The 27,799-nt window shown below is 36.8% G+C and overlaps 1 protein-coding gene across 3 annotated transcripts in view; it reads right to left on the bottom strand.

Annotated features, from left to right (window-relative positions):
- Positions 1–27,799, bottom strand: part of Ide (insulin degrading enzyme) — an 88,230-nt gene that overhangs the window by 8,705 nt on the left and 51,726 nt on the right. For 2 of the 3 annotated variants that reach the window (XM_005333731.4, XM_078038060.1), the window contains 11 exons: positions 23,312–23,414; positions 21,696–21,818; positions 18,730–18,812; positions 15,026–15,170; positions 12,374–12,484; positions 11,267–11,387; positions 9,358–9,449; positions 8,261–8,372; positions 4,120–4,287; positions 2,284–2,556; positions 23–84 (listed from right to left, as the gene is read on the bottom strand). In XM_005333731.4, the coding sequence (XP_005333788.1) occupies positions 23–84; positions 2,284–2,556; positions 4,120–4,287; positions 8,261–8,372; positions 9,358–9,449; positions 11,267–11,387; positions 12,374–12,484; positions 15,026–15,170; positions 18,730–18,812; positions 21,696–21,818; positions 23,312–23,414 (1,393 nt within the window). Of the gene's footprint in view, positions 1–22; positions 85–2,283; positions 2,557–4,119; positions 4,288–8,260; positions 8,373–9,357; positions 9,450–11,266; positions 11,388–12,373; positions 12,485–14,394; positions 14,540–15,025; positions 15,171–18,729; positions 18,813–21,695; positions 21,819–23,311; positions 23,415–27,799 lie in introns of all 3 variants that reach the window. The other variant, XM_013362147.4, reaches the window with a different exon arrangement.

Raw genomic sequence — 27,799 nt, 5'->3', positions numbered from 1 at the left:
TAAATAAATATATTCAACTTACTTTGTAGAATTTGATGATGTCTTCCTTGGTAAGGGTCTTTAAATATGCAACTTCTATATTATCTGAAAAAATAATCAAACAATAGTTTTCTAATATTTTCACATTAAGCAGTCAAAAATACTAACAAACTACAATACATTTCACTCCAAGCCTTTCAAGTATCCAGTTTTTTTTTTTTTAAGTACTAGAGATTGAATCCAAGGGCACTCTACCACTGAGCTACATTCCCAGTCCTTTTTATTTTTTATTTTGAAACAGGGTCTTGCTAAGTTGCTGAGGCTGGCTTCAAACTTGTGATCCTCCTACTTCAGCACCCCAAGTTGGTAGGTGATAGGCAGGCACCACCAAACCTGGCTAAAAATAAAACCTTGGTTTAGAAACGAGGCCAGCCTTGGTTACACATCATGGCTCTCTGCTATTTGCTGCTGGATTTTGGGTTAGTCACTTTGACTTTTCTATTTTTTTGTGGTGCTGGGGGTTGAACTCAGGGCCTTGTGCATGCCAAGCAAGTGCTCTATCAACTGAGCTTCATCCCCAACCCTCACTTCAACTTTTCTGAGCCTCAGTTTTCCCATCTAGAAATTGGGGGCAACTACTCAATATGGCTGTAGTGAGAAAATCAAGAAAATGACATGTGATGTTATGCACATGGCAAATGCTCAATAAATGCTAGATACATTCGTAGTGAATCCAACTTCTAGAAAAATTACAGGAAACTGAGGCCTCAAAAAGGTGATTTGGCCAAAATCCTCAACTTGTCGATATCAGAATATATACACTACTCAACTCCCCTAACTTCTAGTGTGGCTTAGTGCACTCTACTATTGATCTCTGTTCTAGAGGAAAGGTAAGAGGAAGCTGACAGGGGACTTCAGAAAGCACAGATCTTCCAAATCTGAAAGCTGTGAAATTTTTAGGAGAACCCTAAAGAAAATGTTTGAAACTCCATGCCTCTAGGGCACTACCTGGCTCAAGGTGATTAATTCATTCTTTTTTTAGGGGGATGGTAAGGGGTCTTTACCACTGAGTTACATCCCCAGCCTTTTTTATTTTGAGACAGGGTCTTGCTAAATTTCTTAAGGCCTCACTAAATTGCTGAGGCTCTGGAGTTGTGGGATTACAGGTGTGCACCATCATTCCTCGCCTTAGGGGAATTCAATCTACAAATTTTTCATTTTTTCAGTGTTATGGGAAATAGGTACCTATGTATCTGTGCTCAGAGTCTCAGGGGTACACTGATAGAACAAACAAACAAGTGAAATTAGATTTGTTATTAATATATCAATGTGAGTTACAGGGAGATCTAGCTGTAGTTTTGGAGAAGAAAAGGAGATAAGGTTCCTAATAGGAAATTTTTAGGGGTGGATGGGAAGAGAGGGGGCAGGGGATTAGCAATGATGGTGGAAGATGATGAACATCATTATCCAAAGTACATGTATGAAGACATGAATTGGTGTGAATATACTCTATATACAACCAGAGATATGAAAAATTGTGCTCTATATATGTAATATGAATTGTAATGCATTCCACTGTCATTTATTTAAAAAATCAAATAAATAAATTACTGTACATAGGTGTTTACCACAATATTATTACTAATAACAATGTTAAATATAGAATGTTCACATTTTAGTATATGTCCATAATATTTGACATATTTATTTCCATTTTTGGAATGTCCAATATAGGAAAAAGTCATTAGTACTTAAAGTATTTGTACATATTTATGGATATTAAAATGTGGCTCTGCTATATTTGATCATGAAAAGTATTTAAAGCAATGTGTACACTATTATTTCATTTCATCAAAAAGCTGTATTTGTTAGAAAATACATTTGGAAGAACTTAGAATTAAACAAAAGACTTTTTAAAATTGTGATATAATTCCATGCTACTTTTGTATTTATTTATTTATTTAGTTAGTTGTAGTTGGACGCAATACCTTTATTTCACTTATCTATTTTTATGTAGTGCCAAGGATCGAACCCAGGGTCTCCCATGTGCGAGGCGAGCGCTCTACCACTGAGTCACTATCCCAGCCCAATGCTACTTTTGTATTTTTTATTCATCTAATTAGTGTGAATCTTAAATAACAAGAAGGTTTCTTAAAAAAAATAAATAAATAACAGTTCTTTTAAAGTGCCATCCCTACTCTACTGCCAAATCACAAAATATATACCATTTTGTAGAATGGCCTCAATGTTCTCAAATTTTACATTTAAGTGCCATAATATATTGGGGTTTTAATTTTACCTTACCTCTGTCAAAATTGTATTGCTGGGAGATGATTTCTCCCCAATATTTAGCACACTCTGCAGATAATTTCTTTGGTTTGTCAAGTCGACGAATTGCTAATGCTTGAATATGTTTTTGGAAGGCTTCTTCTGTCATGTCCTCTATGGACTTTTCCATAGTAATTAAGAAAGCTTCCACTCTGCTTTCTAGGTAGTGTGGTGGCTTTTCTGACTGGATGATGAAGCGCAAGCCCTGTATACCATTAGCTCGACGTGGCCCACTGAAGACAATGTAACCTAAAACACAAACATCAACCAGTCAGGATCTTGGCATTTGAGACTTAGATCACTTTTAATCTTTTGGAGCAATAAAATCTACTTTAGAATTTTAGATTATCTATCCTTGGAAAAATACTAAGACAGTCTCAGTTTCTAAAGACAGAACAGAAGAGCTCACTGAAAACTAGTTAGAAAGTTGGAGATGACTTTTTCTTCTTTGGGAAAAACAAAACAAAAAAATCTCCAAACAACCCCATTCATCATTTGAACTCACATTCCACCTCCTCACTTTTTGTTAGTTAATCCCCTTCAATCTAAGCTTAAGTAATTCCCATTCCCATGACATGCTGTACTCATTTTCATCCCTAACTACTGTCCCAGTTATCTGCTTTTAGTATCTAAGTTCCTTATATGAACCTGGCTCTACCACTGCATTTCTTGTTAGATAATCCATTCCTGGAACTACTCTATTCAGACTGTAACTCTACAGAGACTGGGCTAACTAAAGGTTATACTCCCATTGGCATCTGGTGATGCCATGAACACTGCTTCAAGGACTTTCTAAACTGAGTTCTTGGCTTGCTTCCTTCTGCTGTTCTGCACCTCTGACAACTTCATTGTGTTTGGGCTCTAATTCTGAGGAAGTCATTATCTTCAGCAGAGCTTTTATACTTTGAACACTCTTAAAGACTATTTGTCTAGTTCCTAGCATGGTGTTTTAAAAAAAATTACAGGTATCAAGAGAGACTTACCAAATCCTCTTTCACTGGTTCCCCTCTGCCATTAATAAGGGCCTTCTTGAACTTTTTTTGGGGGGTGGGGCAGAGTACCAGGGACTGAACTCAGGGGCACTTGACCACTAAGCCACATCTCCAGTCCTATTTTGTATTTTACTTAGAAAAAGGCTTTCACTGAGTTCCTTAGCATCTCACTTTTGCTGAGGCTGGCTTTGAACTCAAGATCCTCCTGCCTCAGCCTCCCAAGCCACTGGGATTACAGGAATGCTTCATGGCGCTTGGCTTCTTGAACGTCTTTACTCATTTATTAAATCTGCCAGGAAGTCTAAGACTTTTACCAGTGCCTAAAATTTTGCAAATACATTCCGAGTACCTTGTATGTGTTCCAGGTTTGGGATATAGTGATGAATAAGAGAGAATACCTGCCCTCAGGGAACTTGTTTGGTGAATCCAAGCTCCTCTGAAGGGCTGCTTTCTATTTTGCTACTCTTGAGTCTGCCCTCAGCATTCTCTCCCCTCTACCTGAAATGTCTTCTTTATTGACATGTATGTAATATAAATACAGGGTCATCTCATTAAGAATTGCTTTGATATCTACAAGATATTGACTGCTTATCTATCTTATTTATACCGAGGTGCTGGGGATAGAACCCAGGATCCTATGCATACAAGACAAGCATTCTACCACTGAACTACATCCCCAGGTTGCTTATCTTTTAGAAGTGAATTCTCTGTCAACAAGGTTTTCACAAGTCTCTCTTCTACATGTGGAGAGTGTTTTCTGAGGACAACTGTTTTTCGTTAAGGTCTATAGTATCTTGCTATTACCCCACTTCCTTCTCACCCAGCTGCTCCTTGGTACGCAGGGTATTGAAGCAAGGCTCAGAAATAATCTGACAGAAAAGTTCTAGAAACATGTTCTCCGAGGTGCTCTGCATGTCTGTTTGGTAGTATATCTCGATGCCACAGTTATTATGAACTTCATTCCTCTGCTGATAAACAAACCATCCTCCTAGAAGTTTCAAAAAGAGAGCAACAGGGTAAAAAATTAATTTAGGGTTTAATAAAGTCAATGCTATGTTTACCCATTAATATATGTAACTTTCTGATCATAAAATGGCAGCACTAAATTCTTATCAGAAGAGATAGAGGAGAATCTGAGCTGTAAAACCCTACCCTTTCCATTTTCAGACTTTTCATTTATATAACAAATGTCTCCTTCACAGTGCATAAAATTTTTCTTTTTTAATTTTTATTTTTTGATACTGGGGATTGAAGTCAGAGGTTCTTTTTACCACTGAACCACATCCCCTGTCCTTTGTATTTTTTGTTTTGAAACAAGACCTCACAAAGTTGCTTAGGGACTTGCTAAGTTGCTGAGGCTGGCCTGGAACTTGTAATTCTCCTGCTTCAGCCTCCAAGTTGCTGGAATTACACATGTATGCTACTGTGCCTAGCAACTTTTAATTTTTAAACCATAAATGCTTTTCCATGGAGAGTTAAATGAGGGATTATTTAAGGCATTCATATCTGATCACTTGGCTAAATTGAAATAATTTCCTAACACCTGGCATTTTGAGAATATGATCGATGTAAACTGTTTTTGTCTTTGTGTGTGTATGTGTGTGGGGGGTACTGGGTATTGAATATAGGGCCTCTTACATGTTAGGCAAGTGTTCTACCACTCAGTTATGCTTTCAGCCCTTTGAGACATGGTTGGGCTAAATTACCCCTTGTTAGGCTCCACCCTGCAATCCTCCTGCCTCAGCCTCCTGAGTACCTGGGATCATAGGCTTCTGCCACTGAGCCTGGATTAAACTGGGCTATTTTGGGACTTGAGGCAATGTGGGGCCCAAAAGACAGGGTCCTAGGAAAAGAAAAAGAAAGAAGATGAGCTGGGGCTATAGCTTAGTGGCAAAGCACTTGCCTAGTATGCATGAGGCACTGGGTTCAATCCTCAGCACCACATACAAATTAACAAAAATAAAATAAAGGCATTCTGTCAACTACAAAAAAAAAAAAATTTAAGAAAAGCAGAAAGTAGAGTGAAAGAGTTATGAAAGATTCACTTTGAAATTTTGTTTTTAGTTGGGCTCAGTTTGCCTAAAGATAAATGTTATAGACCTTTCTTTCTTTTTTTGTGTTGGGATGAACCTAGGACCTTGCACAAGGTAAGTAAACACTCTACCACTGAGCAGCATTCCAGCCCCAATGCTATGGCTCTTAAAAAACAGATCTTGATTCTTCCTCTTTGCCCTATTTGTAATGAGAAACAAACTAGAAGATCGACAACTTCATGATGACTGGGCTTGAAGAAGAGCAGAGCTATGCTCAAGATATCCCATTCAACAAAGATATTCTGAGGTAGTGTGTAGCTATTTAGAGACAGAGACAGACTTCAGTTTTAAGGACTGCATAGTCTAATAAAAAGATGGTGGTGCACTTTTATTTATTTATTTATTTGTAGATGGACACAATGTCTTTATTTATTCATTTTTATGTGGTGCTGAGAATCAAATCCAGGGCCTCACACGTGCAAAGCAGGTGCTCTACCACTGAGCTACAGCCCCAGCCCCTTGGTGGTGCACTTTAATCCAAATGCAAGAGTAGAAATGCTGAGTAGCTAAAACAGAGGTTCAGAAAACTGTTAGGAGTCTAAAAGTAGAAGCGACTACTTGTAGATAAGAGTTTTAGAAAAAGTTTAGTGGATGTTATAGTTTGGATCTTGAATGCTTCAGTTATGGTTTAGTTGTGGTGCCCCCAAAAGCTCACATATGAGACAAAGCAAGGTTTGGAGGAGAAATGATTGGGCTATAGTCTTAATCTAATCAGTGAATTAATCCATGATAGGATTGACTGGGTGGTAAACTAGAGGCAGGTAGGGTGTGGCTGGAGGAAGTGGTTCACTAGGGGCAGGGCCATAGGGTATATATTTGTATCTGGCCAGTAGAGTCTCTCTCTGCTTCCTGATCACAATGTGAGCTCCTTCCCTCTGTCACACTCTTCTGCCATGATGTTCTACCTGGAGCCCTGAGGAATGGAGCCAGCCTTCTATAGACTAAGACCACTGAAACTGTGAGCCCTTTTCTCCTCTACAATTGTGCTGGTTGGTCCATCAGACACAGCAGCAAAAAAGCTGCAAAAAGCTCATGTATTGAAGGCTTGGCCCTGGCCTGTGGTGCTGCTACTGGAAGGCAGTAGAACCTTTTGGGAGGTAGAGTCTAGTGGAAAGAAGTTAGGTTATTGGGACCCCATTCTCCTCTTCCTCAGGCTGCCATGAGGTGAAGGTTTCCTGATGTACTGCCTCGATTACAGGCCACAAAGTAAAAGGCCATGACTGAAACCTCCAAAACTTGAGCCAAAATATACTCATCCTCCTTCTTTTTGGTGGCGGTGGGAGATCAGGGATTGAACTCAGGGGCACTCAAAATACTGAGCTACATTCTCAGCCTCATTTTGTATTTTATTTAGAGACAGGGTCTCACTGAGTTGCTTAGCACCTTGCTTTTGATGAGGCTGGCTTTGATCTCAAGATCCTCCTGCCTCAACCTCCTGAGCTACTGGGATTACAGGAGTGCTCCACTCCACCTGGCCACCCACCCTTTTTATAAGTTGTTTATCTTGGGTATTTTGTCAATGACAAAAAGCTAACACAATGGAGTAGGTGGTTTATATAATAAGTTTGGAAGAATGAGTAGGGTGTAGACAAGGTCCATGGGGAAGAAGGGGCTGAGGGGAACACTAATTTAGGAGGATAAAAGAGCTGAGAGAAGAAAAGCACAGATGCTGCATGAATGGGAAAATATCACGAAATGCGGCCAAGAAACATCAATGCTCTCATTCTTGGTCTAATATACCTCTCATGATACAGTCTGGAATAATATTAAATAATGTTAATGTATTTTTACATGAAATAGACAATTGTTGCCAGGTGTGGTGGCCAATACATATAATTTCAGCAACTTGGAAGGCTGAGGCAAGAGGATTGCAAATTTGAGGTCAGTCTCAACAATTCAGCAAGACCCTGTCTGAAAATAAAAAGAACTGGGGATGTAACTTAGAGGCAAAGTTCCCCTGGGTTCAATCCTCAGTAGTAAAAACAAAACAAAACAAAATCATTGTTAATGTAAAAGTTACCCAATGTTGCAAAGCCAAATACATGAATAAAATCAATTATTGATGTTGATCCCTATGAAAACATTCTTTTTTTTTTTTTTGCTTTTGTTTTTTAGTTGTAGTTGGACATAATACCTTTATTTTAATTTTTACGTGGCACGGAGGAATGAATCCAGCACCCCACACATGCTAAGCGAGTGCTCCACTGCTGAGCCACAACTCCAGCCCCAGAAAACATTCTTTTTTATGTGTGGCATTGAGGATTTAACCTGGAGCATACAACTGAGTGACACCCCTAGCCCACTTTTAGTTTTATTTTGAGCTAGGTTCTCACTAAATTTCCAAGGCTGGCCTCAGACTTGTGATTCTCCTGCCTGACTCCTGAATCACTGGGATTATGGGAGTGTGCTACTGTGCCCAGTTATGAAAATATTCTTTTTTTTTAATATTTATTTTTTAGTTTTAGGTGGAGATAATATCTTCATTTTACATTTATGTGGTACTGAGGATCGAATCCAGTGCCTCATGCATGCTAGGCGAGTACTCTACCACTGAGCCACAACCCCAGCCCCAGCTATGAAAATATTCTTATAATAAATGTTACCTGCACCTATAACTTTACTAAAACCTTTTCTGCCAAAGATTATTATGGGTTTCCAGTGAAATAGTTTTTCTTTCTATCAAAGTGAATTCAACCTACCTGTCATCACTCATATTATTTTATTTATTTATTTATTTTTAATATTTATTTTTAAATTTTCGGCGGACACAACCGATGTGATGCTAAGGATTGAACCCGGGCCGCACGCACTACCACTTGAGCCACATCCCCAGCCCCGAATACCTAAAGTTTTAACATTTCCACTTACTGTCAGGGAGCTGAACTTCTCTATATCGAACCAGCTGACTTGGAAGAAGAGGCTTGGTGTGAGCATATTCAATAAGGGTGTCTTCGACCATTTGCATGATTCCTAATGCAGCCTGGGAAAAAGATGCCATAGCACATTACAAAAAAAAAAAAAAAATGTATCTGGTCTGTGAAAATAAGAAGAGTATACTGGACAGTCTATTGCAATATTAAAAAAAAAAAGAAAAGAAAACATGCTTGTAAAATAAAGTAGCTTAGTTTATCATAAAAATAGGTTTGAATCCCACTCAAATGGATAAAAGTTGAATCTATCAGTCAATACGGTAGTAATGAAGAGAAAGAGAGACCCACACAATTATTAATACTGATGCCAATGCTGGGGGACAAAAACACTGCCCAAATTAAAGAGGAATTGGTAATGGAGAGCTGGTCCTTAATAAATGACCTTGATTGTCGCACCTGGGGTCAAAGCCCAGCAAAGAAGGTGAGCATAAAGTTTTGTTGTGCATGGAACTAACCTTGGCAACAATCCTGTCTCTACCGCTTACTGGAATCTGACTTTGGGCATATTATTTTGGAGGCAGTATTGCAGAGTGGTGGAAAGTGAAGGCTCTTGAGACAGACTGCTATGGAAATTTTGTTGTGCTTTCCATGTGCTCAGCGCTTGGCATGTACTATTTAATTCTTACAACCCACAATGTAGCTGGCAACTCTAACTCTACTTTTATAGATAGGTAAACGGAGCAGAGTTAAGGCATTTTCATAAGATTACATACATATTTATTATTTGGCAGGGTCAAGACTTGAATGCACATTATGTGAATCTACAGAATAGAGGCAATTATTCCCATTTTCTCCTATGATTGCACAAGACACGAAATGAAAGTAGATATTCAGTTAACTATAGTCTTCCACCTCATCCTTGCCTTCTCTCATCTTCCTCCACAGAATAGAGAAGAATTATCTTTCTACTCATCTACTCATTGAGCGAACTCTAATGAGCTTATCAGTGTGCTGGTTAATAATCTTAAGATAGACTAAAGGAAAAAAATTTCTTCCAGTGGTCCACATCAGACCACTAAAACCTCAACCATTCACCTGTTTTGTTATGTTTCCATGGAGAAGGGCCTCAATGTGCAGCCGTGACAGAAGCTGAGGTATGAAGGCCTTAAGGCGAGGAAGAGTGACATCTGTAAAGGAATAAAAAATGTTGACATCTACATTTAAGTGTAAATACAAAAACCAAGCAAGCAGATAAGACAACTTTGTATTTGAGATAATTTAAGATTTACAGAAGATTTGCAAAAATACCATACAGTTCCTTTATTATACACTTCACCCAATTTCTCCTAACTAGTTAACATCTTTCCTAACCATAATACTCCCTGAGAATTAGATTTAAGATCTTTAGGAAAAAAACCAGGACCACTCTAGCAAAATTGGCTGCTTGTCATTATAACCTTTCACTGAAAGCTACAGAAAGAGTTTGGCATATTAAAAGTCTAAAATTATCCAATAACTTTGACATAATCATCTTAAACTTGATTTTTACGCATTTAGAAAAAAATCCCAAATCCAGGTATACTGAAATAAAAAATAAAACAAGACATTCAAAGAATTTAACTTCTCATAAATAATTTAAAACTGAGGAAGATAACATGAGCTATCTTTATAATAACTGATGCCAAAAAATACAATTTCAACATTTCCTAAACACCATAGATGATCAAACTTAAGAAATTAACACTGATACAATACAATTAGCTGAAAATGCAAAAGAATTATTATTTTTAATTTTAAATATTTACTTTTTTTAGGTGTAGATGGACACAACACAATGCCTTTATTTTTTTATGTGGTGCTGAGGATTGAACCTGGGCCCTGCTCATGATAGGTGAGCGCTCTACTGCTAAGCCACAATCCCAGCCCCTATTTTTTATTTTTAATATTTATTTTTTTTTTAGTTTTAGGTGGACACAATATCTTTATTTTATTTTTACATGGTGCTGAGAATCGAACCCAGTGCCTCACGCATGCTAGGTGAGCACGCTACCACTTGAGCCACATCCCCAAGAATTATTTAAAAATTCTTATTAATGAGCATACAGAAAAGATTAAGTAAAGTAATGATGGAAATGAAAAATATAAATAATGGATGATATAATCAGTCTGTCCAATAAAGCAACTTTGAAAGTATTTTATTCCATTCAATAGACACATTGAAGGCATTACATTAAACTAGGCATCAAATAAAAGGATAAAAAGAAGACATAATCACAATTCTAAAACAATTTAGGACTTTCAAGCAAACTCCCTGAGAATTAGATTGAAGATCTTTAGGAAAAAACAAGGACCACTCTTTAGGCATTAATATATTTTCCAAAATTTTAACTGAGCTTAACAGATCTAAATATGCCAGGGCTTGGAAAAAATGCCTGAGCATACTTTCTATGTGATAAGAGTTTCAAGCTCAGTCTTTTCCCTCTTTTCTGAAAAGTTTGATATTAACAAGGTAAAGTGCTGTCAGAGCATTTTAGGCATGTTCAGAAAGCTAAGAACAGTAATAATTAACCGTATAGGTTCAGGTTGGAAATAGCAAATGTGGCTAACCTGCCAAATGCAAAAGCTACTTCAAAGACCACCAATGTTTTTATGAAAAACATACAACACTGGCAAGTTTTTTTTTTTTTGGTAGTATGGATTAAACCCAGGGGCACTTTACCGTTGAGCTACATCCTCAGCCCTTTTTATTTTTTGAAACAGGGTCCTGCTAAATTGCTCAGGGTCTCGCTAAATTGCTAAGACTGGCCTTGAACCTGCCATCCTTCTGCCTCAGTCCCCCAAATCGCTGGGATTACAGGCACACGCCATCATGCCTGGCTCACAGTTGGCGTTAACAGAACTATATTATTAAAAAACATAACACTTGATACCAGTATAAACCACAAACATCTTAGAAAAAAAATCGAGACAGCATTAATTAGGCTTTAAGCAAAAAAGGTCTCACCATCCAGGGCTTCTTTTAACTCATCTTTAGTCCAGGCCACTTCAGTCATCAGCAAGCGGAGGTAGTACATGGCATGCTGGTGAGGCTGTTCAGCCCGGAAATTGTTGAGAGACCGCATATACTAGTGAAGGGAGATATGGATCCATGAATTTTATAAATCTCATTATATGAATTATGTGTTACTGGCATGTGGGAATATTTACTTCTTTCTTCTCCTGAAGTCACATATTTAAGAATAGGGCATACACCTCTCTAATCCTTAAACTAATTGACATGCTTAAGAAAAAAATTATAGTTGTATACGGACATTATGCCTTTATTTGCTTATTTTTGTAGCGGTGCTAAGGATCGAACCCAGTGCCTCACACATGCTAGGCAAGTGCTCTGCTACTGAGCTCCAGCCCCAGGCTCCAGCATGCTTTTTCATTGTCAAGGTGAAGGTGGCACCTTTACCCTTGGCAACTGATTTGTACTCTAAATGCTTTCACTATGAGACATCTTTCACCTCTCAGAAAGTTATTTCTGGTTTCTAGGGCCTTCGTCTTTTTGGCATCCTTAGATAGTATATATACAGCCATTTCGAAAGTCTTGGTAAGCAAGTAACGTGGATAGATATATTCTGGATCTTCAATTGATAACAGACAGTAATTTTTTTATGATGTACAATGAAGACCACAGTTGAGCTATGAAAGCAACAATCCATCCCATACTTTCATTACTGGGTCTAATATGGGGTGAATTTGAATGGAAGATATATCAAACTTAAATAGTCTGTCCTAATGTGACAAAGCTCTTGCGGTAAGGCAGAACCCAGTCTGTTCAAATGTGTTCATCTGAAACTCCCTGAATGCCACTAGCTGCTTCTCTTTGAAAGTCAGTACTGCAACTGCATGAGCTCTTGAAGCCCACAGAGAAGGGGGCCAGGTATGCACCAGAGTCAGCTTTCTTTCTGGTATAGATTAAGCAAATATAAGGTGAGATGAATGCAACAGGATTATGAATGCTTCATTTACTCCTCTCTTCCTTTATCAAAAATTTTCAAAATATGCCAAATAGCAATAGCTTTATGAATTCAAAAAAAGCACAAAAATGAGTCAGAAAACTTACCGCCTCTTTGATAATTTCAAATCTTTTTTTATCAATCTCAAAGGTAGCCATTTTCTCAGTGATCTTCTTTAGCAAAATTGGCTGCTTGTCATTATAACCTTTCACTGAAAGCTACAGAAAGAGTTTGGCATATTAAAAGTCTAAAATTATCCAATAACTTTGACGTAATCATCTTAAACTTGATTTTTACACATTTAGAAAAAAATCCTAAATCCAGGTATACTGAAATAAAAACAAGACATTCAAAGAATTTAACTTCTCATAATTTAAAACTGAGAAGATAACATTAGTTATCTTTATAATAACTAATGCCAAAAAACACAATTTCACATTTCCTAAACACCGTAGATAAACTCACCTGATGCCAAACTATGGCAACACACATTAAATCATCAAAATCATATTCTCATTATATCAAATTTAATCACAGAAAGTGTTTTTCCTTTATTTTTCTTTTCTTTTTGGTGCTGGAGATAGAGCCCAGGGCCTCATGTACGCTAGGCACATACTCTACCACTGAGTTTTATCCCCAGGCCCTAAGTTTTATTTTAAAAAAGAATTTCTAATGAATGGTAGGCTTAAAAGTTTTTATAGCTAGTAAGAAAATAAAAATCATAGGGGACTATCATCTAGCTAACTACTGGGCAAGTCCCAAAACAGAACATAAATGTATATTTTTTAAAAATCACCTTTGGAGAAATCAGGCAGATCAAATGATGTATTACACTCAATATTACCCAAGAAGGACCCCAAATTCTAAATATTTGCTTACTTCACAAGTTCTGCTGATATCTCAAAAGCTGATGTCAAAATAAATGTTTAGGAAGGAGACAGTTAGAATTTGCCTTAGGACAATTTACTTCAGTAATCTCTGAAAGTCTAACACTTTGAAAGCAGTGAATGGGGAATGGCTATTATCATATTTTCATATAGTAGTATCCACAGCAGTTTAAGACACTGCAACTAGAATACTTATGAAAGTTTTATCCTGAGAAGAATAATAGTCAAGAGCCTCAGCATGAGTGAAAATCACTGACCAATGAAAGCATATCATACTTGGTAGAAACCAGACTAACAATTAGCAGAAAGCTAATTGTACATCATAAATAAAAATTATTTGTTTTAATGTAAATATACCACTAAATGTTAACAGCAACAATTAGAAAACTGATTATTAATTTTATACTTGGAGTTAATTTTGATCTCTAAATCTAAAAATTTCTGTGGATTCTGAGAATAATTAGATCACATAGATTCTTATACACTCAACAAAAGCTACTAGAAAACATATGTGAAGGAAAAAAGCCACTGCAAAAATGAATAAAATTTTAAAAATCCTAAAACCATTTGTGTGAGAATTTTTTTAGAAAGAGTATTCATAAATGCTCCAATTTTAGTTTTCTAAAATAAGAAAACATTTTTTCAAGAAAAATGAAAAATGAATATGTGCCATAAAAGGTGTTAATTTGAACTGAGATATAATCAAGGTTGGAAAAATCAGAAACACTACTGAAGATCTAATTTTTTCTTGGGATGTACTTAATAATGCTTTAAAAACAAAAAACAAACACATGTAAAATAGTTAATGATGCATGCTACAAAATAAAATTTCAAGTGTGTTTGAACACCGGAACTTTCTATCACTGTCCACAGAACTAAAAAAAGCTTAAGTAAAATTCAAGCACCACAACAATAACTATGTATATCTTTTACTTCAGATGGCAATATAATCAAATATATAGAAAGAAAAACATGCTTTTAGGATTAGTATGTTAAACATCTCAAGCAGAAGAACATGCAAATAAATGTAGCACACATATATGTTCATAATATGCACTAAGCATTATTAAATCATGTATTAGTGGAACTAATACTAATTTGAGTTCTTCAATCACTAAAAAGGTGCAAGGAAAAAAAACCACCAATCTTCTTGTTTAAAAATGCAGAAGTTAATAGTTTTTCCAAGCTGAATATAATGGTTCAATGGTGTGGTGCCTTTCTTTGGTTTTCATTTTACTTACAAGTATTGCATTCATTCCTGATGCAATGCCATAGCTCAAACCTGAGAGGCGTGCTGCATATGTATACTCTTTTAAATCATCCTTCAATAACCTGATAAACAGGTATGTCATGTTGCAATGGAGAGGATCAGCATAAATGTAGCGACTAACAAAAAGAAAAACAAAAGAAATGCTTTGATACCTCAAGCAGTGGCATGATATGAAGAAACATGACCGAAGAGTATGGATATGCAGCCTCATGATCTGGTTTTCTAGGGAAATAGTACAGGCCAACCTTATGTTTTACAAAGAGACTTCATTCTCTTGCCGAAGATCAAGACTTCAGATACAGTTTGGGTAAAGCTAAACCTATACCAGAGTCCAATTTTGTTTGAGGAAAAAAATATGACAATCTGATGAAAGATGTAAAAAAAGAAAAAGGAAAAAAAAAACAAGGAAAATCTGTATAATATGAATGTATATATATCTGAATACTTATAAGAGCTAACTTAAAAAGTAAATGAGAAAATATGATTAGGTATAAAGATTTTTTTTAAAGAAATAAAACTCATACCCTCAATCAAAAATGCTTCCATCAAATCAATATAAAAAAATGTTGATGAGTGGAAGGCTCTAAGACGTGGGTACTTACATACATCCCATAGATGGTATTTTGGAGGTCATATCTCAAGCCTGCTAGCTCTGCTGCATATGCATACTCGTTGAGTGAGTCTTTGAGGAGCTCAAGGTACAAATAGGCCATGTTACAGTGCAAAGGGTCCACATAAGCAAATGGGCTGGAAGAAAACGTTGACAGTAAAATAGCTGATTTATTACTTCCCATTCTGATGTGGACTTTTGAGATGGATCAAGAAATTGCATATCAGTTAATATAATTTCCCGAGGATAGGGTTGAATTCTTGAGTCTATTTCTTCTTCTCACGAGAAAAAAAAAATATGATTTCTGAAAAAGAAGCCTGAAATATCCCATGTATATGTGTCCTGGTGGCAGTGAAGGACGAGAAAAGAAGTGTTTACCCCAGGTGGCGTGGCAGAACTGATAAATTAGAAATGCAAGGCAGGTAAGAGTGGGAAAGGGACACAAGACATGCCTGTCCTTAGGCTAACAGAGCATTTGCAGGTTCCCTCTCTCTCCCTCCAAGCAAGTCACACCCTTGGTCGACAAGAATGTAAGATGGAGAAATTTGTATACTACAATTATATGAACTTAAAAGAGAAAAACTGAGAAGAACTGTAAAACATAAACTAATCCCTGAGTTTTTCCCAAAATCAAAAAGCCAAAATCACTTGTCAGTAGAATAATTGACAAGTTCTATCATATAACTGGAGCTAGAATTAGGAGAAAATATTAAAATAGGAAAATATTTAAGTGAGAAAGAGAAGAAATAATCATAGTATACAAAAGCTAAACAGAACTGGAGATCAACTAATCTTTATTTCCCAGATGAGAAAATCTTCATTTCCCAGATAGGAAACATACTTGTTATCAGGTCACCTGAGCTGGTGGCAGCAGAGATCAGAGATGGGATTCAAATGCAAGTCAAACAACCTATGCATTTGATTATGACACTGCTTACCTTTATCAGAAGCAAGTAAAAAATTAATTCATTCAATACACAGATATTGCTACAGTGCCAGGCTCTTCTTCAGGCACCGAGAATGGAGGAGGAACAAATCAGGCAGAGTCCCTGACCTCACAGAGCTTACACTCTGGTCAGAGGAGATAATAAATTCAAACCTGATACAACATATGGTAATAGTGCTATGGAGAAAAATTAAACTGAATAAGAGGAATAGGGAATGATAAGGTGGTGGCAGCCAGGAAGGAAGACTATGAGTTTATATAATATGGTTAATAGGCCACTCTGATAACTTGACACCTAGGTTTTGACCTGCAGGAAGCAAGGGAGCAAGCCCAAGGGGACATCTGGAGAAGCGGGTGGAGAACCTTACAGGCTGAAGAAACAGGGAGTCACAGACTTGAGGCAGGTGTCTGCTCAGTTTGTGTAGTAACAAATTAAAATTTCACTTAATATGTAGCTCAGTAAATATAGATAAATATAACACAATATGATGTATTGATAGTAAAGCCAACAATTGTATCAAAGCTGATAATAAAGCAAAAATAGAGGTAAAATACTTGTCTACTTAGAGAATTAAAATCAGAATATTCTATAGCTATTCAAAAATTTTACAAATGGAAAACCTAAATGAATATTCTGCCACTTTTAATTGTCTCCTTTTTTTTGCCATGCTGGGGTTGAACCCAGCACTGTAACACTGAACTACATCTTCAGCTCCTGCTACTTAATTCTTTCAAACATGATATAATGATAGATTTCCTTCTTTAGGTGAAACAGTTCAAAAACTTAAGACATGATTCAGAAAAACAAAATCATCAAAGAGAGGCTGTGACTGAGCCCCATAGGCAACTGTGCACTTTTTAGGTGGAACTGCAGAGTCAGAAAAGCCAAGTCTGGGACCTCAAAGCCATGTGATTGAGGTCAGAATATGATTCTAACAAGTGTTTAAAATGCTGCATCCACAATAGCTGTGCTAGTGCACTGAAGCAAGCCTTAAACTAACTTAAAATACAACATGATTCAATTGCAATACGTAAATTTTGGTTCATTTGTTAGTTTTTAAATATATTATTTTGGCTAGAAGGGATGACACAGGCCTGTAATTTCAGTGACCTGGGAGGCTCAAGCAGGAGGACTGCAAATTCTAGGACAATGAGGGCAGTTAAGTGAGACTCTGCCTCAAATAAAATAAAAAAGGCTGGAGATGCAGCTCAGTGGTAGAGCATTTGCCTAGCATGCGCCAGGCCCTGGGTTCTATTCCCAGTACCACAGACACAAAATGTAATTAGATACTATATACTTAAATACAGGTTTTGTAATTAAGTACACAGAATATAATCCTATTATTTTTGAGAAAGATGAAAAGGATACACATAGACAGACACACACATACACATTTCTACTAAAGTGTACAAAAAAACCTAATAGTGATTACCTCTAGGAAGACCAGACCAAGATAGGTAGATTTGTGAGACACAGATATTTCCATTTTTAAGAATTATGTTAGGCAACCCAGAGGACACTCAAAAGAGATTAATAATTAACGAAAATACTCATAATCATAGCAGCCAAGTAGAAAAGTGACAAAACTGCTAAGAGTCTCAAAAATATTACTCTGAACTATCAAAAAATAAAAGCAGACTTTGTAATGCTTTTGACCAATAGTAAGCCATAATCTGATAGCCAGGTCTGGCCTAAAATTTTAAAATATTAGCACAATCCTAGAAAATATGTGCATCTGATGTTGGACATAACACCTTTATTTTATTTATATGTATATCCCTACAATCTCAACATATTTGTTAATGGAATATTAACTTTCTCTTTACAGATTCTTTTCCCCAAACACTTATAAATGCACCTCACTTTAATTTCATGTCTAACCATTCAAATAACGAAAAACTAATAAAAAGCTGATCATTATAAACATCAGTACATGATTTCACAAACTCATAGCAATGAATTTTAGAAATGTAAAGTTATAAAGTATAGATTCACAAAGTAAAATTGAAAAATTTCAACTATACAAATAATTAAATGTTTTTACTATACAAATAAATAAAAGGAAACAGATGAAATGACAACTGAAACATTATTCATAAATTTTAATAAACACTTTCCTTTTTATTAAATAACTTATAAGTACCCAAGCCAGGAACAGAGAGAGCTCCAGACAATGAAAGGACAGGAAAGGACTCAAGATCATTGTGCAACTACTACCTTTTCTGACCAAGTTCTAAAAATATAAAACCAAAGCAACAAAAACACCCCAAATTATGTAACTTTCTGGGTGAGTCTGTAGCCTCTCCAGATTTCAAAATCCTGAAGGCTAGGAAGGTCGTCTTTTTTTTTTTTTTTTTTTAAAGAGAGAGAGAAAGAGAGAGGGAATTTTAATATTTATTTTATTTTTTTTTAGTTTTTGGCGGACACAACATTTTGTCTGTATGTGGTGCTGAGGATCGAACCCGAGCCGCACGCATGCCAGGAGAGCACACTACCGCTTGAGCCACATCCCCAGCCCTAGGAAGGTCCTCTTAAAAGCAGCTAATACAGATCATTTCAGTAAAAGGGTATACTCATTAATGGAAAGGAAGAATAATTAATAATCTTGGTTCTTACAGTATATCTTCTCCTTTCTAGGGTAAATAACTATAATTCTTTTTATTTTTAGAGACAGATGATCAAAAATGACAGAAAACTTAAGAGAAATGTAACTCGTTAGAAGCTTTATAGCTATATTCATCTTACATACCTGAAAAATTCAAAGTTGAGACAAGCCTTTGGCAAGAAAAACTTATCATCTTGTTTGAACCATAGTTTGCTCATAGCTGTATCCTATGATGAAGAAACAACTTGGTTAGGGAAATAGGGACACATTCAGCAAAACTGTTCAATTAAATCACTTGTCAGGAGGACAGAAACAATCAACAGCTGATGTTTTGTACTGGAGGTGGGTATTCCATGGTCTTAAAGCATAACCAGAGGATCCTGTTGAAAGCAGGAAACTTGAGAAAGTCGTCTGTTGACTCCTTTAATAGAGAGAAATCAGCTTCCTATTAGGGAGATGGAAGCCTATAGCAAAGAAGCCAATACCAACTACCTTGTGCTCATCTTTCGGGACACAAGAGGCAAAAGATGTAAGGCAATATGATAGAAGTGATGGTATGATTCCTCCAAGATTAAATTATAGAAGACTTTGGCTTCCATCTCAATCATTCACTTTCCCTTTTGGATCAATCACTTCAGGAGAAGCTAGTTGTCATGTCAAGCAACTCTATGAAGACACCCATGTGGGGAAGAACTAAGGCTGCCAACAACCACATAACTGAACTAGGAAGAGAATCCTCTAGCTCTAACTGAGTATTCAGATGATGTTAGCTCTGGCCAATAGCTTGACTCTAACCTCAGATGGATAAAGCAATACACAATTATGAAACTTCCAGATTTCTGACCCTCAGATACTTATAAACATAGTAAATGTTTATTTATTTATTTATTTTTAATACGCGTGAGTCCTTTTGTTATTTATTTATTTAGGTGCCAGGGATTGAATCCAAGGGTGCTTAACCACTGAGTTACATTCCCCAACCCTTTTAATTTTCTGAGGCAGGGTCTTGCCAAGTTGCTGAGGCTGGCTTTGAACTTGTGATCCTCCTGCCTCAGGCTCCTGAGTCATTGGGATTATAGGTGTGGGCCACTACACTCCGACGCCCCCCACTTTTTTAATATTTATTTTTTAGTTGTAGTTGGCATAACACCTTTATTTTATTTATTTATTTTTAAGTGGTGCTGAGGATCGAACCCAGGGCCTTGGACATGCTAGGCAAGGGCTTTACCACTGAGCCACAACCTCAGCGCCCCCAGTTCCTTTTTTAAGTTTTATTTATAATACTAGGGATTGAACCCAGAGCCTCATGTATGCTAGAAAAGCATTCTACTACTGAGGTACAGCCAAAGGCTGGGGGTGTAACAGCACATATTTAGCATGTACAAGGCTCTGGGTTCAATCCCCACTCCTAAGAAGACAACCAATAAAAAATAGGAGGTAAACAAGCTTTCTCTTTGTATAACCTAATATATATCACATAAAGATGACTTGAATGTTTTCTCCTCTTTTTAAAGATAAATACTTGTCTCCTTAATAAACTAGTTACTCAAGATAAATTAAATTTCATGTTCCTAAACAGTGATTCTTGTTTCATTGATTTAATCTGAATGTTAGGTCATTTAGACGAGATAAAAACAATGAAAGATACATATCTACAGTAATGACTTTTAGTTTTTAAGTTTAGAAAAGAGAATATGCTGTGATAATTTGATTCATTTTTCTACATTCTTTATCCAAGGTGTGAAACAATGACATGAAAAAAAAATTCTGAAAAAGTGAGAAAAATACACTTTTCAGTCACCCTTCCCACTGACTTATAACACCATTAACATCACATAGCCACTGTGTCATAATGAGAATTATTATTTTATGTGTGCGGTGCTGAGGATCCATCCCAGGGTCTTGTGCGTGTGAGGCAAGCATTCTACCAACTGAGCTATATCCTCAGCCCTGAGAATTATTTATATTTTAAAAAAATATTTATTTTTACTTTTTAGTTTTAGTTGGACCCAATATCTTTATTTTATTTTTATGTGGTGCTGAGGATCGGACTCAGGGCCTCACACATGCTAGGCGAGCACTCTACTGCTGAGCCACAATCCCAGCCCCCTGAGAATTATTATTTTTTTATTTTTTTTAATATTTATTTATTTTTTAAGAAAGAGTGAGAGAGGAGAGAGAGAGAGAGAGAGAGAGAGAGGAGAGAGAGAGAGAGAGAGAGAGAGAGAGAGAGAGAGAGAGAGAGAGAGAGAGAGAGAGAGAGAATTTTTAATATTTATTTTTTAGTTCTCGGCGGACACAACATCTTTGTTGGTATGTGGTGCTGAGGATCCAACCCGGGCCGCACGCATGCCAGGCGAGCGCTCTACCGCTTGAGCCACATCCCCAGCCCCAAGAATTATTTTTAAGAGGAGAAAATCCAAAGCTTTTCTTGGGGAGGCTCTCTTCTGTTTCAGAAATTCTTTCTTATCTCTAACTTTCATGATGCAACATAAACCTACTTCCTTATTGGGTCTTCAGAGGGTATGGAAACGAGGCTGGTACCTTTTGACAGACTTGTGGTTATAGCCCAGATGTTTTTTTCTGTAAAGAAAACAATTCTTGGGGCTGGGATTATGGCTCAGCGGTAGAGTGCTCACCTAGCACCGGCGGGACCCAGGTTCGATCCTCAGCACCACATAAAAATAAAGGCATTGTGTTGTGTCCATCTATACCTAAAAATATAATAAATATTTATTAAAAAAGAAAGCAAGCAATTCTTGGGCTGGGGTTGTGGCTCAGTGGTAGAGCGCTTGCCTAATGTGTGTGAGGCTCTGGGTTCGATCCTCAGCAGCACATAAAAATAAATAAATAAAGGTATTGTGTCCTTCTACAACTAAAAAAATAAATATTAAAAAAGAAAGCAATTCTCTAGATTCTATGCTGTTTAGTAGCTTTGTTTGCTTCCTTGCTTGAATCTTTTTTAAACTTCTTATATTTCTTATTTTTTTTCTGTGACATTTTCTAAAAGATGTGAATTCTACAAATCAACTAAGTACCAAATACAAGCCAGGACAACACAGTGAGACTCCATCTTAAATAAATAAATAAATACTGTTCTAGCACATTACCTTAATAAGAGCAGGGTATGCTGTTGCTTCTTTTTCTAATGATACAATCTCAAAATTTGTAGGAATAAATTCATTCTTTGTTGGAAGTTTAAATTTCCCATTTAGGTCAGCGTTTTGCCATTTCTAGATGAATAAAACACACAAACACACAAAAGCAATTAGAATCTGATTAAGAGTTTTTAAAACAGTGCTTTTGTTCAATATCCAAACAAATAAACGGGATAAATGTCACATAGCATTCTTTTCCATCACATATAAAAAGACTACAACTGGGACCTATTGTGGGTTTTTATGAAACTTGAGTTGGTCTTTCTGGCACAAATTAAGATTTTTGTATTCATCTGTCTTTCCCTTCCACATCTCCAAAATGACCAGCTGAGGTTAAGGAAAAACCTGAATGGGCTAGAGGAATGTAGCTCCGTGGTAGGGCACTTGTCTAGTATACACCCTGCCTTGGGTTCAATCCCCATTACTCCTATATTCCGTGAATCATCTGAGACTGAAACACAAAGAAGTTGACTAGTCCACATGAAGATCATGATTATTCTAGTTCTTTAAAGAGGAAAGAATAATCTGTACAGGGGATATATTTCCACAACTGTGAGATAATAGGTCATTTAAATAAGAGTCACACTTTTGGCTAGGTTATCCCCATACATGGGTTGAAAGCCAGATTAAAGAGGACTTTTTTATTTGTTTTTTATTTTATTTTTTCTATTTTTTATTGGTTATTCTTAGTTATACATGATAGTACAATCCATTTTGATAAAATTATACAAGCATGAAATACATTTTATTCTAATTAGGACCCCATTCTTGTGGGTGGGCATGTTGGTGGGGTTCACTTAGGTATTTTTATATTTGTACATTGGAAAATTATGTTAGATTTATTCTACTATCTTTCCTATACCTATTCCTCTCCCTTTCCTTTGTTCCCCTTTGTCTAACCTATTGAACTTTTCTTCTTCTCCTCCCTCACTTTATTGTGGTTTAACTTCCACATATCAGTGAAACCATTCGACCTTTGGTTTTTTGGAATTGGCTTATTTCACTTAGCATGATGAGTGTGATAAAATACTATCTAAACACACCTGTTTTGAAATAAATCCTAATTCTCCTATGTGGACAAAAAGAGCAATGATATATTAGGAGGTATAATTCACTTCCTAAATAAAGCAATTACAGTATGAATCCCAGAGACTACTCCTACCCACTGTCCCAACAAGACTTCTGAGCCCTCCAGAGCCCCTGCATCTGTTTTTCATGTTCCCTACTTCCTCACTGCTTCTTATCTTTCTTCTTATCTGTGCTTCTCAGTGTACCCTGTACTCCTATGCTCTTTGACTGCATGAGATTAGGAGTCTACTTTACAGGCCAGCTTGTTTGGCAGACACACAAGAAAGGGACCAGAGAGCCATTTCTTTATGCAAAAGCATAAATTCCACCTCTCTAGCTCCTTGTTTACTCCTCTCAGGGCAGTATAGACAACAGAAGGCCATCGATCTCCACACTCTAGGCCTTGAGTTGTTTTAGAGCCCAGAGTTGGTGGATCTAGGGAGCTCATGTTCTTGAGGTTCCTCACATATCAGGCTTATTTATAAGTGTGTTCACCCTACCTTAATGACTTCATCTGGTATAGCTTCCTGTTTGTACTGGGTCCCATACCATTCTTCTGTTCGATCAGTTTTTCCTTCAAAAGATTTGGAAACTATTGCAACCCTAGAGATAGATGGAAAAAACAAATAGAAAAAAACTGTAAACTCATTTAACTGTATACACAAATTTATAGAATCTTATTCAAGGAAATGTAAACATCCAATAATGTGATGGGTCTCTTAAGATCCAACAAATCCTGTAAAGTTTAGTCTAAACAGGTAATATGTGTCAGGTTTCTGATTATAGTTGCTATTATCCTTTGGTTATAGCCCAGTATTTTTAGTGTGAAAAAGTGCTTACAGCAGATATTCTTATAGGAATGCTATTGACTAATTTAAAAAGAGTAGCAAAGGAAAAAGATAGAACAAGCATATTGATAATAGTCCAAACAAAACAGTACTCTTTCCCAAGAGCGGCTCAGGCTCAGGATTAAGAAGAATGGCTAAGAAAACCCGATGACTCATCCAGAGATGAGACACATCAAAGGAACCTTTATAATTACTTGCTAAATTTATTTGTTTGATTTTTTTCCTTGCCACAGACCAGCATCAAATATATTCACTATATGCCCTTTGTCTTTTCTGCTGCTAGAGAAGAAGGGGACAAGACCAAAAACTGCCTATTTTTTGGTTTATAAAAGCTTTTTTTTTTTTTCGTGGGGGATACTGGGAGATAAAATTAGGGGTACTTTACCACTGGGCTACATACCCAGCCCTTTTTATTTTATTTTTTATTTTGGAACAGGGTCTCACTAAATTGCTGCAGCTGGCCTTGAACTTGGGATTCTCCTACCTCAGCCTCCCCAGTCACTGGGATTACAGGTGTGTACCACTGTATCAGGCTAAAAACTTTTTTGTTAAGAGAGCAGAAATGGTCCAGAAAAGAAGTCAAATGGGAATTTAAAAAAAAAAAAAAAAAAAAAGACTCAAGAAGGGAAGGTCGAGGTAAAACAATGTCAAAGGTAAATGAACAGAAGATTTTAAGAACAGAGGAGCAAAAGAAGTTCTTTATTAGAGGAACTTAATTCTAGCTAGTTCACTTGGATGGTTTGGTGTGAAGTCAGTTCCCCTGTAATTGGTTCTGCTTATCCCCAACTCCTGCTTTTTTTTTTTTTTTTTTTAAATACTAGGGACTGGACCCAAGGGTACTTTGTTACTGGGCTACATCCCCAACCGCCCCCCGCCTTTTTTTTTTTTTTTTTAATAAATTTTGAGACTAGGTCTTGCCAAGTTGCCAAGGCTGGACTTGACTTGCAATCCTCCTGCCTTAGCCTGCTAAGTGGCTGAGATTACAGAAGTACGCCACCATGTCAAGCAATTCTGCTACTAGATCCATGTCTGTACTTGCTTGTACCTGTCCTCCTAGATGTTGGTTCTAGCCTTTGAATGTTGGCCTTGCAGCCCAAAGCTTAGTATATGCAATCAAAACACCTCTCTACTGAACACACATCCATTTTTAGAGTCCCGATCTCTGTGTTCCAAACCTTGGACCCTTTTTGGACATTCCAAGCTGTAACATCTAGTTGTCTGAACTACTTTGTTTTTTTCTTATTTATTCTAGACAAGATGTTCTACCTGGCTGACTGGACTTAATCTTATCACCTGCTTTTGGGTGGAAATACTAAGCAATCTTACTCACTTTGTTGTCAATATGGCTGACTCATTTTGCAGCTCCTACTGTTCCTTGTCTGATTTACCTGCCGTGACCACTACAAGTTCTAGAAAACATGCTAAAAAAGGAGAAATATATTCCATAGAAACATAGGAGGAATCCAAGGGTTTAGTAGATGAAACAGTTCTGTCATTATTTCCAGAAGAAGTGATGTGTGTTGGTAGTTCCAGAATACCTTTTGTGGGGTATATATAGAACTCACCTGGTCAATTGAAGGGTGCGACCTATTTCTTAAGAGCATTCAATACATGACAGAGCCTACTGAGATGGCCCTAGAAACAGGTGACTCTCTCAAAGATTCAACTGTTTGAATCTTTCAAAGAATGAGTAGATTGATTCTCAAGACCACTAAAGAACATATGTAGGGGGCTGGGGTTACAGCTCAGCGGTAGAGCATTACTTCACACGTGTGGGGACCTGGGTTCAATCCTCAGCACCACATTAAAAAATAAATAAATAAATAAATAAATAAAGGTATTGTGTCCAACTAAACTAAAAAATAAATATTTTTAAAAAATGGTTTAAAAGGGGGCTGGGGATGTGGCTCAAGCGATAGCGCACTCGCCTGGCATGCATGCGGCCTGGGTTCGATCCTCAGCACCACATACAAACAAAGATGTTGTGTCCACCGAAAACTAAAAAAAAATAAATATTAAAATTTAAAAAATAGTTTAAAAAAAGAACATATGTAGGAAGTAGAAGAACCTGGTTGAAATGTGTATTCCCATTTTTCTCTTCTATGAGATGACAGATTTTGGAAGAGTTCATTACATGGGTGGCTTTGGTTTCTCTGGATGATAACCACCAGCACCAGAATAATGGATAGGAAAATGAACACAAGTTAACAAAGACTGACACATTCATTTGGCAGTGAACCTGCCCTCTGAAATAAAACTTTAAACTCATTTCAAAGAGATAGTAAAAAGTTCAGGAAACGCTGCCAAGTCTGATGCTCTGGAGAAGACTATATGACACAGAGAGAAGCAAATACTGAAGCCCATCCAGTAATGCTCAGGTCAAAAAAAAAGAGAAGAAGAGAGATTTGTCAGGTATAATTCTTAGGGATTTAGATAATTCCACACCAAGTAAAAAGTAAGCACATGGGTAACTTTTGAAATATCATAAGAAAGTAAATAAGTAGAAAAACAGTTCAACTAGGCACAGAGGTGCATGCCTTAATCCCAGTGTCTCAGGAGGCTGAAGTAGGAGGATCAACTTAGCAAGGCCCTGTTTCAAAGTAAAAAATAATAAAGGGTAGGGATGTACCTCAGTGGTTAAAGTGCCCCTGGTTCCCTAGTACGAAAGAAAGGAAGGAAGAAAGAAAGACAGAGAGAGAGGGAGGGAGGGAGGGAGGGAGGGAGGGAGGGAGGGAGGGAAGGGAGGGAAGGAAGGAAGGAAGGAAGTGAAAATAAAAACATAGTTCCTCAAACTAGGCACATATTAAATATTGGACTACAAAAACAGACAACTTTGTAGACCATAAGTTTGTATATTATTAAGAATTTCAAAACTGAAATATACAATGGAAGGATATATATACTAAAAATAAATAAATAAAAGTTGGGGAAGGGAATGGCAGTAGAGATAAGCTTATACACAAATCAGATCCATATAAAGATCTATGAAGCGAAGTGTGGAAGTACAGGGAAGAACACTTAAATTCAAAGAAAAGGGGGAAAAAAAGGCAACTCACATTACTTGAAGTATACTGAAAACAGGTGTATTACACACCATCTCTTAAAAGCCTAAAAAATTGTTCTGATGACAGGCTCTTTTTACACATGGGGGAAGCAAGAACTGACATGATCCTTGGAAAGGTGACAAAAAAATGACCATTTCTTTTCATATTAAAAATTTAAAGAGTAAGACAAGAAAACGTCAGCCTAGAATGAATGCTGTCTGTTGACTTCAAGTCAGCACATTTAAACTGCAGTTCCCAGAGAATGGCAAAAAGTCCCTGAGAGAAAAAGAGGAAGACAGCCAACGAATGAGAACAGGTCTCATAGGTAACTGTGATAAATTCAAACAGGATCAGTGGAAAGGGCACAGACCTGGCAATCAGAGACTTGAATTCTGGTAGACATTCTGACTCACTTTCTTGAGACCTTGCCAAAATCTAAATCAGGGGTTAGGATTGTGAGTCAAGTGGTAGATTATTCACCTAGCATGGGTGAGGCACTGGGTTCGATCCTCAGCACCACATAAAAATAAAATAAAGATATTATGTCCACCAAAAACTAAAAAATAAATATTAAAATAAAATATCTAAATCAGGCAAGTCAGTTAGCCTCTCTGGGCTTCAGTTTCATGACTTTTTAAATAGAGATTCAAATTAGATAAACTCTATCCTCCCACTAATAGAATCCTACAAAATCATATCAAATTAAAAAAAAATTGGGGAGGAGGCAATGCTGGAGATCAAAGGTCTTTCACACACTAAGTCCAGTGAGTGATGCCCTCAATCCCTCACATTAGGTTAAAGAAACCTAATAGAAGAAAAAAGATGTGTGTGTAGGGGAAGTGAACTCAACAATACTGATGAAATTTAAAATCAAACTTAAAAGAAGGCTTTAGAGCTGAAGAAATTAAGGCCATGAAAAATGCCAAAGACCATTTTTAAAGTTTCTTAAAGTAAGAAAGAGTCAAGGAGGAACAAATCAAGAAAGGTTGGGCTAAAAGCTTAAAAAATTCAATCAACTTTTATTGAGCCCTAACCAGCTTACATTTTGGGAAAGATAAAAATACAGTTACTGTCTGAAAGAAACCCACAATCAGTA

This window comes from Ictidomys tridecemlineatus, chromosome 1 (genome assembly GCF_052094955.1).
Source record: "Ictidomys tridecemlineatus isolate mIctTri1 chromosome 1, mIctTri1.hap1, whole genome shotgun sequence".
Lineage (NCBI taxonomy): Eukaryota > Metazoa > Chordata > Mammalia > Rodentia > Sciuridae > Ictidomys > Ictidomys tridecemlineatus.
The sequence above is the reverse complement of the archived record's forward strand: the minus strand, read 5'-3'. Positions and strand labels throughout refer to the sequence as shown.